At 43.8% G+C, this 12,920-nt stretch overlaps 2 protein-coding genes across 3 annotated transcripts in view; one reads left to right on the forward strand and one right to left on the reverse strand.

Annotated features, from left to right (window-relative positions):
* The window catches only part of LOC108102490 (neuroguidin), a 38,957-nt gene that overhangs the window by 20,221 nt on the left and 5,816 nt on the right, over positions 1–12,920 (reverse strand). The window lies entirely within an intron of this gene.
* Positions 840–8,689, forward strand: LOC108102488 (ABC transporter G family member 20). 2 transcript variants are annotated; one of them, XM_017207501.2, is made up of 10 exons: positions 840–1,036; positions 5,453–5,574; positions 5,636–6,058; positions 6,117–6,210; positions 6,332–6,678; positions 6,737–7,146; positions 7,197–7,383; positions 7,609–7,874; positions 7,942–8,028; positions 8,084–8,689. In XM_017207501.2, exons 2-10 carry the CDS (start codon positions 5,471–5,473, stop codon positions 8,293–8,295), a joined length of 2,130 nt encoding a protein of 709 aa, XP_017062990.1. In that variant the 5' UTR covers positions 840–1,036; positions 5,453–5,470; the 3' UTR covers positions 8,296–8,689. The 2 variants fall into 2 exon arrangements, with proteins under 2 accessions (XP_017062990.1, XP_017062991.1); XM_017207502.2 differs by having other exon boundaries at positions 5,458–5,574.

The following is a 12,920-nucleotide window of genomic DNA, read 5'->3' on the forward strand; positions in this document are numbered from 1 at the left end:
GCTAAAAACACACTAGTGAAGTTAAAAAACCTAAAAACTTAGGAAACTCCCCTACTTCAGCTTAAACAGGACTCTATCGTCTCCACGATAAGTGACAAGAAGGGACATCTAGCACCCTGATTTGTGATTATCTTAAACCTCTAAAGAACTGTTCACCTTGACCTGGGAATTGTATATTTCAGTCGGTACAGAGAAGTGCTAATCAATTAAAACCAGAAACATAAAGTTCTAAGTGCGCCCTTAGCTGACATTTTTAAGCCCGAGCTAACTGCAGTCGTTAAACTGGCGTTCCTAAACAAAGTGCCTTTGATCAATTGCAAGAATAATTAGTTGGTTGCGAATCGATTGGCGAATCTTGACGAACTGGTTCTAATAACAGCAGAAATTGAATAATTCATTAGGTCGAGTACGAGCAAATTCCCTTCTAAGCCTCAGTGCGGCGAAAGCAAGGGCTAGTTTCTAATTATATGTGTAAATAATTCTGCCTAGCTGTTAGGAGCGAGTATATTAATATCTATGTATCTGTACACAGTCGCAGAAGATTACAGGTAAATGCCGGACATAGCAAGCCAATACGAGTCCCAAAAAACAAACATATGGAAAGAAAAAAGTGCTGCGTTGTGGCGCATTAATAATTTTATTTCTACAATCTATCTTCATTTCTTTGCACACTCGTTACTCGAGGAAGCAACAAAAAACCCTGCATATATTTAAACTTTTTGCTTCCAGTACCGCTTCGAACAGCGAGTCGCGACCGCCGAAAGCTAAGAGAAGCCACGTCTGGGGCCGACCGGAGCTGAGCCAAGCCGGTGGGCTGAGCTTGCGAGTGCGCGATCCGCCGCTGGGAGGTTCAGTCGAGAAACGGAGCTTGCAAGCGACACTTGTGGCAAGCGGAGAGACCGTCGTAAGAAAAACGGAAAAAGCTACTCTTCGAAATCGGCGAAAAGCAGATAAAAAGCCCCAGCAAGTCACTAAAATTGCAACACCAAAAGCGCGCGTGCGCAACACAATAAGTTAGAAGATTTCGATTTATACGGTACGGCTAATGAGTATATATATGAGTAAATATAGTGTGTGTTAAGAAATCAAAACAATTCAGAATAAGCCTCCAACTGTAATGTGAGAGTCAACTAAACCTAAAATGAAACTTCGATCGCGAGTTGAGTTCGAATAACATTTTTGCTTCAGTTCCCTCTTTAAGCGTAAACTGTGGAATAAAAATTGAGGTTTTCCTTTGTGCTCTTAATACACCAAACAACGCCATCGAATGGGGAAAACCACTCACTTACATATCGAAAAGGAAAACGAAAGACTTAAGATACAAACTTGAGCGGTCCGCCTCGAAGCATGACCACATGTGTTTTTATCCAAGTGTCTGTGATTTCGTTGTGTGTGCATAAGAAGATCTCCGCCACGAGCCAAAAAAGATTGTGTTAATTTGTGACACCAAAAACTGCAGAAAACTGCTACCAATGGAACGAAACACGCAAGAGACAAAGGACAGCCAACATTAATATATTTCCGGCGTTCTGTTTGCCTTTTCCAAATAAAGGTTTGGCAATAAAATAAATATCAAGTGCTTGAAAAAGCTTGCTCAAAGTTGAGCGGAGCTCCACCGAGCTGAGCGTCGGTTAGGCAATGCAAAATATTGCAACATTTATTTATCTCTCAGTTCGAGTCCCAATGATTTCTGCTTGTTTTCGGTTTCAAGGGGCGCTAGAGCTAGAGCAGCACAAAGAAATTGATGTTAGCAGGTGAAGAGACTTAGCGCCGCGATTCCAGGTGTGCACCTACACCTAAGGAAGCCGCAAAGCCTGCAGCATTTACATAATTTAGCCCAGCTTGCCTCTGAGATGCAGTAATATCGAATGACAAATAACAATTTAAAGGTTTTAGGTGGAAAAGCACTGTGACACACAAATCGGCGATGACGAACCAAAAACACAACGACTAGGACAAACGTTTAATGACATAAACTCGCATGTGCATTCAATGGGAAAAGTTAAATTAGCAAAGCACATTGGGGCTAGACTCGTCTCTTTGATCATTCACCAAATGGCGAACTTATAGCGTATTTACATCTGTTTAAACTATAAATAAAATGATCAAGAATATGATTAGGTTTTTAAAAGAAAATAAGTAAGTGCGACCGGAATTACCGCGTAGCCTACAGTTTGGGAGCTCTTTCGAAAACTTAAATTTAGGCAACTAGAATATGTAACGTGAATGATATGAACACAGCGAGGCAAACTGAGGCAGACAGCTGTTGGGGATTTGTTGCTGCCGCAGTTACCGTTGCAGTTTGACCGAAATGATTGTTGGGGCATTATATAAGAAGTGGCCATGCCACAAAAACGACGAAAGAGAAAGAGGAAAATTGTGAAAAAGTCCGCGAGTGAGAAGGAAGCAGTTGGCAGGAGTTTGGGCAGACAGCTGGCCAGGGAGAGCGCAAGAGTGGCTGCTGTCGAAGCTGCAACATGTTGCACGAACTAAATACCCACTAGCACTGGAACAGGCGATCGAAGTGGGCTTGCTAGTTGCTGCTGATATGCTTGGCCTGCTAAATAAGCCGTTAAACTGCATCAAGGTAACAGCCGCCTTGTTGACCATTTAGCAACGTGTTTGTTAATAATTACTTACCTACTCCAAGCCATTGGCCATTGGGCATTGGCCATGCCCGTTCGTGGCTGTGTTCTGGGGGCTGGGAAAGCAATTTGGGGGACCGTCCCGCTTTTTCTAAGCGGCCCATGGCCGCCTCAGCTCAATTGCAAGCATTGCAAAACACTGGCAAATAAACGCGACTGCAGACGAGCGGCAGCAGCTACCAACGCCAGCAGAAGACATCAATGGATATAGCCACCGATTTTCGGAACCGCTCGCAATTGAGTTACAACGTCAGCAGCGGTCCGTTAACCAGTTGGCAACCTTGGCGCTCGTTGTTTTTGTCGCTTCTTGCCTTTTTTCGATAATTATTTCGGGTTTTTTTATTTCATTAGGGCAGGTGTGGGTTTTGAAAATCGATTGTGGTATCGATCGGAGCTCATTCGATTTGAGCATGGGAATTTTGCATTTAAATGAAGGCGCTTAAGTCGATTAATTGGGGTTATTAAGTATTTCGACTACGATAAAAGTGACGAAACGACACACGAGTATGTGTACAAACATTATCATTTGTTTTTAAAATGAGCCTAGTTAACCGTGCCCCTCTGGGTTAATGGTCTCTGTTTATGCTCAACCTGAACCGCAACCGCTCACGCTTGTCATCCCGACTCGAAAGATGGCCATAAAACAATAAAAATAAACGACATCAACCGAAATTGTTGTCCTTTGCATCATGATTTAAGTTAGGCAAAAGGCAGCAACCAGTTCGGAGCAAGGCATAAAGTTATGACCACGACTGTCAGTTACTAACCTTACTCAATTTATTTTTTGGGTAAGCATTTATGTTTCTTCTCTTTGGGCCACACTTTCGAGCGCTTTATGGGCGGCTTTTGTTTAGGTTTTTCAACTTTATTGTTGATTTTGTTGTTGATTATGTATATATACCTATAACATGCCGAGATAAATGCATGAGTAAGACAGTTACAAATGCAATGAAGTAAGTAGTTTATTTTTGGCATGAGACTAAACATGAGTTGGCAATCTAAGTGGGTCAAAGTCTGATTAGCGAGGTCACACGTATGGCGGGCATATCGTTTTAACGAATTTATAGTCGCACATCAAATGGGAAACATTTCAAAGCAACCAATAAAAACATCGAATCCAAATCCAATGATGCTTTAAAATATATTGTTCTTGAAAACTTTGGACCCACCTTTCGCCATAAAAATATACAGCAACTCGTCGTTCTCTCTAAATTAGCTTCGCTAATTTTTATGGAGGTCCAAAGTTTTCAATTCACTTTAAGAAAATACACAGGAAATCTAATGTAAAACCTTTTTAAAAATTTAAATACGCGGTGGTTAAATCTGCTTGACCCAACTTTCCTGTTAGTTGCCTCTAAATCTATATTACTCCTTCCTTTCCTGGGTGTAAAATGTACAAAGCTATGCATTTTTTCAGGTGTACAGAAATTGTCAGGCAAGTTCAAAGTTTAAGCCGGTCCAGACCTAAGCCTTAGAAATGTGAAAAAGTCAGCACTTAAAATAAATAGCAGAACCCACAAAATTTTAAACTAAGGCCGCCACAGATGTGGGAACAAAGGCGAGACGAAAGCATTTAGATACTTCCCGAGCGTGGGATTTCTAGAGCCCTTTTGTAGTTCTAAAACTCAATTGTTCATATAAGGGAATACAGAAAGATAATAAAGCAAGTAGAGCTTTGTTAAATATAATTATATTGCTTTGGAAGTTCTGGCTAGTACCTACAGTTTTTACGAGTTCTCATCTTAAAAGGTCGCAAAACAAATAACTTCAATTCGACACATTCACTCGTTCCTTGTATTTTACCCAGAACTACTGATACCTGTGACTGCTTAGATGTCATATTCTATTTGCGATTCTCCTCACATTTTAAGTTTTTGTCTCGACATGCACCTGACGGGCTCTTCCAATTCACAAGTCGATTTTACCAAGTGCTCATCCGCCCCTAAGCCCCTTTCCCGTGACACATTTTCTTTTCATATAAAATCCAGTTCGCAAGCTGTTTACCTATTCCGAATGCATTAATGCTGACGTTGATCTTTGGGTATATATAAAGAATAGTATGTAATTGAAATTCCAGACGCTTCTGCATCCCCTCATCAGAAGTTCCGCGTGTAGTGTGCCTCTTCAAGCTCTTGGGGTGAACCCTATCCTCTACAATAAAAGTAATGAGTCTTAAGTTCTCTCTTGTAAAGTTTGGGAAAGAAACGGACGACCAAAGAAAGTATATTCAGAGTTCTGGGTTAACAAAGAGTAAAAGTAAATACTGTACTTTGAAGACCCATTATCTCAAAATAATCTACTACAATTTAAACTTATCCCTCAGCTAGTTTTCATTACTTCACTGTATTTCTAAAAAATCCATCCTAAGTGATCGGTTGGGAAGGGTCAGTGAACTGCGATTCTTGGCTAAGTTAGAGCTTACAGGTTCTATTTCACGCTCCAGCCGCAAAGATGGCTAATTAGCAAGTGCTTGAAATACACTTAGAAGCCCGAAAATAATTTTGGACCGCACAAGTGCTTTGAGTGCTGCGACACGTGCAAGTCATAAAGCCAAGCAAATCAATAAAATACATAACCAAATCAGGAAAATGTGATTTGTTGACGCAAATGATTTATGAGACTGCGAGGAGCGGAGGCAGGAACATAGGAAGGGGCCCTGAACGAAATTGGTCTTTGAATTTATTGAGAGTTTAAGTACGTATTGCATAATTTTGTTCTGTAAGGCGAACTGTACTGAATATCTGGAAAACGTCCCCTACATATTAGAAAATCTACTTAAGCAGGAACTTTCAACGACTCTTTGACAGGTCAGAAGACAAGGCACTATGGCGGCCGTTGAAGTGAGAAATGGCTATAAGTACTATGGATCCAAATCGAATCCCAAGATTGTGCTCAACCAGCTGAATATGAACGTGATGCGCGGTTCCATGTGAGTGGCATTCAAGATTTCAGGCGAAAGCCAGGCTAAGCTAGTTTATCCCTTCGGTCAGATACGGATTGCTGGGAGCCTCCGGCTGCGGAAAGACAACACTGCTCTCCTGCATCGTCGGCCAGAGGCGGCTCAATGGGGGCGAGGTCTCAGTACTTGGGGCGAAACCTGGCGAACCGGGCAGTGGCGTGCCGGGATCCCGCGTGGGATTCATGCCCCAGGAGATCGCCCTGGTCGAGGAGATGACCGTGAAGGAAACGATCTTTTACTTCGGGCGCATCTACGGCCTGACGGACGAGCGCATCCGCGAGAAGTTCAAGCTGCTCAAGGAACTGCTACAACTGCCGCCGGCTAGGCAGATGATCAAGCAGTGCAGCGGAGGACAGCAGCGACGTCTGTCCTTTGCCTGCGCCATGATACACGATCCGGAGCTCCTCATCCTGGACGAGCCCACAGTGGGATTGGATCCCATGCTGCGCGAAAAGTGTGTGAGAAGAACCCGTTGGATAGCTCTCAGTTTAACTTTATTTAAAACCTTTTAGAATCTGGGACTTTCTCGTGGAGACCACGAGGAATAGCAAACTGGCTGTGATCATTACTACCCATTACATAGAGGAAGCTAAGCAAGCGAATTGCGTAAGTAAACATGGGTAATGACGAACTTTGTAGATAACTGCAAATACGCCTAAGATACATATAGCCTGTTGATGGTAATGCGAAAGAACGTATTTATGGACACCACGAACGTTACTTCCAGATTGGTCTTATGCGCAACGGCGTTCTATTGGCCGAGGACACCCCCAACAACATCATGATCAAGTTTGGAACTCAGTCGATCGAGGACGCCTTCCTCATTTTGAGCCAGCGACAAGGCAACGAAGACGACTTGGCCCAAATCATGGATCACAGCAAGAATCAGGCCTTGCCAACAGCTGTGCTGCCTCCTGAGGTTATAGACACTCATGAGCCGAACACGCAGGAGAAACAGCCGATCCCGTTCGAGGAGCCTCTGAACGAGAACCGCAAGAAGGTCTTCTTCACCACCAAGGGCAGGGTTAAGGCCTTGATGACAAAGAATTTTGTTCAACTCTTCAGGCAGCCTTCGTAAGTTGACTCGTTTATTTTGCATGGCATTGTCCACCTACCATGACATTAATTTCAGAGGAATCATCTTCATGCTGCTGTTTCCCATTATACAACTGACTTGCTTCTATCTGGCCATCGGAAAAACGCCCACGAATCTGGAGATAGGAGTTTACTCCGGAGAAGTGGAGAGCTACGGGGAATGCTTCAACGATAGCCTGGTCACGGTGTACAAGGACAACGACAGCTGTCAGTTTAACAAGCTCTCCTGCAGATACATCCGCGAGTTGGGCGACGACGTGGCCACGCGGAAGTACTACTCCAGTGAAGCAGATGCCCTGAGCGATGCAAAGCGCGCCACCACCGTTGGGTACTTATATTTTGCCCAGAACTTTAGCGACTCGATCCTCTCGGTGATGGAGGACGGAATCCATACCAGTGACGGAGCCGTGGACCACGCAGAGCTTAGTATCCACATCGACATGACAGGTAAGAGCGGGCCGGGCGAAACCTTTTAAATCTATGAAGCTCTTCTGCAGATCAACAAGTGGCGTACTTCATGCAGCGAAAGCTCCGTGACAAGTTCAGCTCCTTCATGCGGAGTGTGGTGAAGGACTGCAATGTATCCTCAGCCATTGTCGATCTCCCCGTGCAGTTCCAGGACCCGATCTTCGGCAGCACAGACATCGAGTTCCAGCAGTACTGTGCCCCGGGTGTGGTCATGACGTAAGTAGAGAGTCCACCTGGTGAACCTACGACCCCTCTTATATTTTATATTCTTTATTTTATGAGCTGATGAAATTCACCGCAATCCATTATTCGGTACTTCGTTGGGAGTAATTCAGATCTTTGCTTAATCAACATTTCCTAAACCTCCACTTTTCTATTCTCACCGCTCCTCACAGCCCTGTTTCGGATTTGCATTTACTAATTTTTTGAATTGTATCCCAGCATGGTGTTCTTCCTGGCCACATTGATGACGGCTGCCGTGTTCATTTCGGAGCGAATGGATGGCATTTGGGACCGAACTCTCTTGGCAGGCGTCTCGGCCACCGAAATGCTATGGGCCCACCTGTTAACCCAGCTCATCATCATGACCCTGCAGTCGTTCGAGGTTATCATGTACATAGGTCTGGTTTTCGATACCTACAACAATGGGGATACCACAACACTCATTGGGCTGTTGACGCTGACCGCATTTTGTGGCATGTTGTTTGGTAGGTTAAGATGGAAGATGGCCCCAGCAGTACTGTTTCTTAAACCTGACATATTTCCACCCACCAGGACTCTTCATATCCGTCTTCTGCAAATCGCATACGGAGGCAAACTTTGTGGCTACTGGCGCCTTTTATCCCATGATTATACTTTGCGGTAAGACTAAATCATAATGGAGTACGCAGGAAATAGCTCAATCTCGACTTTGCAGGACTTCTGTGGCCGCTGGAGAGCATGCCGCAGTTCCTACAGGATCTGGTGATGGTGCTACCTTTCACCATACCCTCCATTTCGGCGCGAAACGTCATCGAGAAGGGCTGGGGCATCACCCACGAAAAGGTCTACAATGGTTTCTTGGTCATGGCCGGCTGGACGATCATCTTCTTCGTGCTCTGCCTGATCGGCATCAGACGCAAGGCGTAAAGTCAGATCCTGGGCTAAACTTTAATATTTGGGGGCCTTCATTTAGTTGTAGTTTATTAGCATTTTTGATAGGTCATCTATGTGCTTGTCGTTTTAATTTAATAACTTTCGGAAGCATATCACTCGCATGTTGCAGACTCTCATCAGACACGGAAACACATTTATACCAACGAATAGTAACACATTCTGGGCGGTCATCAGCGCGCGTGCTGGACTGTACCTAATTCATCATACGGTCTTAAGGGTGTCTCACAGAACTATTTATAATACACAGGAAACCACAGTACTCATTGACAATGTTAAATTTCGTATTCCGTTTATATCTGTATAAAATGTGGAAACATGTAAATCGAAATTTAAAATCAACCAAAAATAAAAACCTAAATTAAATGTTCTTCAAGGCGACTGATTTATGGGTAAACTATACCAATATTTCAGATACAGACTCCAGCACTGGAATAACTTTCTAAATAACTCACAATTATATTCCTTATAATTAGATTAGGACCTTCTATACATCATTGCAACCTTTAATCCTTAACAAACACATCTTGTGGACTTGGAAGCATCGTAAAACTAAAGCACACTGCTCCTATGCACGCTTATGCAGAAATATATATAAATGCATGTGTTTGCTTTTATATATAATATTGCCTGCTTGTGTGTAGGCCAAGGACAAGGACATTCACGACGACGATGTCGAGGACGTGCCAAAGTTGCTGACACACTTCGGGCTCGAAAGTGCTAGACAGCATGTCTGCCGGCCGGATGACTCCTCCTGACCCCCTTCTCGGCGTCTGCCAGCAGACATTTTTATTACAAAACTTTATCTTTGCCAAATACGAGAACGAAGAGATGGAAAAAATATAAAAAGCCAACGTTGTCCGTCCTGCTCTCCCCTGGGACCTTGCCGGTGTGTATGTTGTGGGTGACTCGACAGGAGGGTGGAATGGAATTAGTTTGCCAGGCTACATGGTCTGCATTAAATGTGCAAGCTGCAAGACTTGGTCGTGTATGCGTAAAATTCGAGAGAGAACTTGTTGCCTAGCTGGAAGAAAAGTGAATTTGTAGAATAACAATATAAATACGTTTGTGCACGCCGTCGTAGTCTTGGCCGTCCTCCACTAACATATCACCGGAGTACATAAAGAGTGAATAAAAAGTACATAAGCTCCGCTTCTCTCCTGGTCCGGAAAGAGTGACAAAATGTATAAATAGTTTAGTTAATTTTATCTTACGAAAGAAGATAGTCGTTTTCAAAGGCTGTGATTGTTCGCCTTTTTAGAAGGTAGGCATAACTAATCAAAGTGAAGTTAATCTGAATGCTAAATTAAAAACTTATCTATTCTTCATCCTTCTCACAAGAACTATATTAAACTTTCTGGTGAAATTTCCGTCTGAAAACAGAAGCTTTTTTATGGGGATAACCGACAAGCTGCAACATCAACAGCGACTGCACCAAAGACCAGTAAAAAAAACTTTTTTGACAACAAACAACGCTGCTGAGTAGGTCAAGGTACCCGAAAGTATGCAATCAAAAAGTTTTCTCGAGCGTTGACTGCAAAAACAATTTGGGCTGAAAGTGGTTTAAACTTTGAAGAAAAGTACAAAAACCCAAACATCACGCCCAACAATACTAAATTAACACTATCTGAAGACTAGTTGAAATGCTGTTAGAAGTTTTGACCCATTTCATGTACATACATTTAACATTTCCGGCCTTAAAATTTCCATGGAGGAGGGGGAATCGAAAAGTTTGCAAAATTCTCTAGTAATTTGACCTTCAAACAAGTTTAACCAACTCAGCACACACACTTACACTTTTACGCTCGCCGAGAGTCAGCCAGAGACAACAAACAATTGCAATATGAGGGAAGGGTAAATATTTAAAAGTCGTTTTGTTTGGAACAAAGCAATATTAAAGCCATTTCCTTGCAGTGAACTTGTAGGCAGGTGCACATGTTATTTCATATCTTTTACGAAAATATAACCTTTTGTGTACTAAAGGAGTACTAATTGTTCAGTGAATACGATATCGAGGAATCTTACATAGCTAGGTGTAAAATTGACTGAGATTTCTAATCGTTTTCTAACTAAATGATATTTAAAATCAACAGAGGAAGTCGAAATGTGGTGTACTAACTCTCCAAGGCTATGCGGCAAACAGCTTAAACAGTGTCCGCAAAACTGTAAATAACTTTTTCACATCAAATGAGGGGCAATATTTCTTGAAAATAAAAGCATCTGGCATTCAAAATGAAAGATGACACAATTGAGCTCGGAGGGCAAAACAGTTCGTTGGGTCCTACAGTTGAAAGGGACCCCAAATCATTGCCGACTTTTGCATTTCATTGACCCTTTAAATGGCTAAGATACACACAGATGCCCGCCTGCACAGCGCTCTGCATGTCAGTCAAAGTTCTTTCTCTCGGCAAAATGGAGAAAAATTTGATTTGGGGAGTTTATTCAATTTGCTGTATGTGGGGCCGCCCAAAGGGGGCAGCCCATGGATACACACTCACTCGCACACTGCCATTTAAGTGCACGCCGTTCAACTGATGTCTGACGGACAACCGGAGTTATGGCCAGTGGGTGGCTGGAAATGGGTGATTCAGGTGGAAGGGGGCCAGAGGAGGACGCTCCTAACTCTGCCAATATAATACAATCAACGTTGGGCTTCGATTCGATGCGCATTCGATGCGTTTGCCGCTTTCAAAGCAGTTGAGGTGGCTACCAGTCCAGCTACCGATGCGTAGGCTCACCCATCCACACGTGCCACCTACCACCAGCAACCTTTCACTTCCTCCTGCCACCCTCCACCGACATGACCACCCCCACAAATGCACACAGACAAGCTTGGTTTTCGCTCTCATGTGCAGAGGAAGCCTTTGTACATAGGCTCGTTTCATTCACTCGGCAAGCATTCTGTTCGATTTTTACTCTCGTTCTCCCTCGCTCCCTATGTAGTCCCGTGCTCTGAGTTCCTTGTCCTGTACTCCGCCGAGTGAAGGAGAGCACGAGGAGGCAGCTGGCGTCCTGGCCACACATGCGTTTGGCCTTTTGCCTGGCACACATAGCAACAGCAGCAGCAACTACATCAGGTTGCAGCAGCAGCAGCAGCAGCAACAGCAACAGAAATGTCGCGTTGTGTTTCAATCGTTTTATATGGCGCAGCTGCTGATTGGGCTGGCACAGTGGAGTCGGTAAATGCATTTCCTTACCTGTTGACAAATTTAAAACAGGTGTATGTAGTAAAGACACAACTATTAGTTACATTTGCATTTTCTTATAAACATTGTAATAGGTAAAATATTTATAACCGGTTACTTTTTCGTATTTATATTATATTAATGTAAATAACCTATGGGATAGGTATACAGAAATAGTTTTAGTAGCGCCACCTGTTGTTGGAACCGAATATGGCATGACTCTTATAAGACGGTGACCACTTAAATTGATAGATTTTGAAGCTTTTAGGGAACATGTAAGATGGAAAGCGGAAAAACTTCTCTCAACATTAAAGGTTCGTCCTGATTAGCATTCTCTTCGGTCGTTGCTTAGGTCTATGAGTTTGACCTTGACTGCCTTCAAGTAAAATAATCATTGTACGATTTAATTAAAATCTAAAAAAAATAAAACTTGCCGTTTTCATTTAACTCACTACACAAACTATGGAAGTTATTTCGGTTTTAAGTTCTAAAGCTTACTGCTTAAAAACATGGATATTGCACCAAGGTGACCATTTAGTGGGCCATCGCACATCAGTACAGCCACACTAAAAACTCCAGAGAGCAATACCTGACCGATTGGCTTTTGTCCCACTGTGCACAATGGGCAGTGCTCGAAAAACGCCAGCCAATGCAGAATACAGAAAAAACAACAACGACAACAGCTGCAATACATGCGTGGGGAAAAGGCGCGAGAGGGGAGGCTTTTGAAGGTAGGTGGGAAATTCTGGGGTGGCGTGCGGGTGCGAATGGAAACGTGGACGGCGGCGCTGGCGAAAATGGCGGCAGCGACAGCGACAGCGACGCAGCCTATTTCGGTGGCCAGATATAAAAAAGGGGCGTGGAGAGGACGGGGACGGGGACAGGTCGGTGATTGGGAGTTAAGGGGATAGCTGAGGGACAACATCCAATTCACCAGAGAGCGAGAAAGAGAGACGTCGAATGGATGGGATGGCCCACTCTCATCAGGAGGCCAGCACACACACACAGGCACACTGATATGCAGTTGGGAAACCGGGGGGAAGGCGAGGACCTGCACACAACTGCACTGGGGACTATGTACGATCCGGATGTCATGTATGTATCGCCATTGACCAGACCAGGACATCCCCCTCTCGCTCTCCGGTCCCATCTCTCTCTGGCCTGCTCGCTTGCTTACCAATTTATTTTGCGCACAATACGAAACACAGAAAATGCATGAGGCCACCGGCAGCCACCCATCCCCACCCATAATACACAGCCCACCACCCCAAAAAAAAAACGATGCGTTCCAAACGAACGCAGTGATAGCCACACAGCAGAGCAGGCCAAAAGCAACAAGGGGCTGGCTGAAAAAATTGCAGAAATTCCAGTTCGATTTTTGGCCATAATGCAAAGAGCATGCTGGCCCGTTCCCTC

Source organism: Drosophila eugracilis, unplaced genomic scaffold (genome assembly GCF_018153835.1).
Source record: "Drosophila eugracilis isolate 14026-0451.02 unplaced genomic scaffold, ASM1815383v1 contig_1828, whole genome shotgun sequence".
Lineage (NCBI taxonomy): Eukaryota > Metazoa > Arthropoda > Insecta > Diptera > Drosophilidae > Drosophila > Drosophila eugracilis.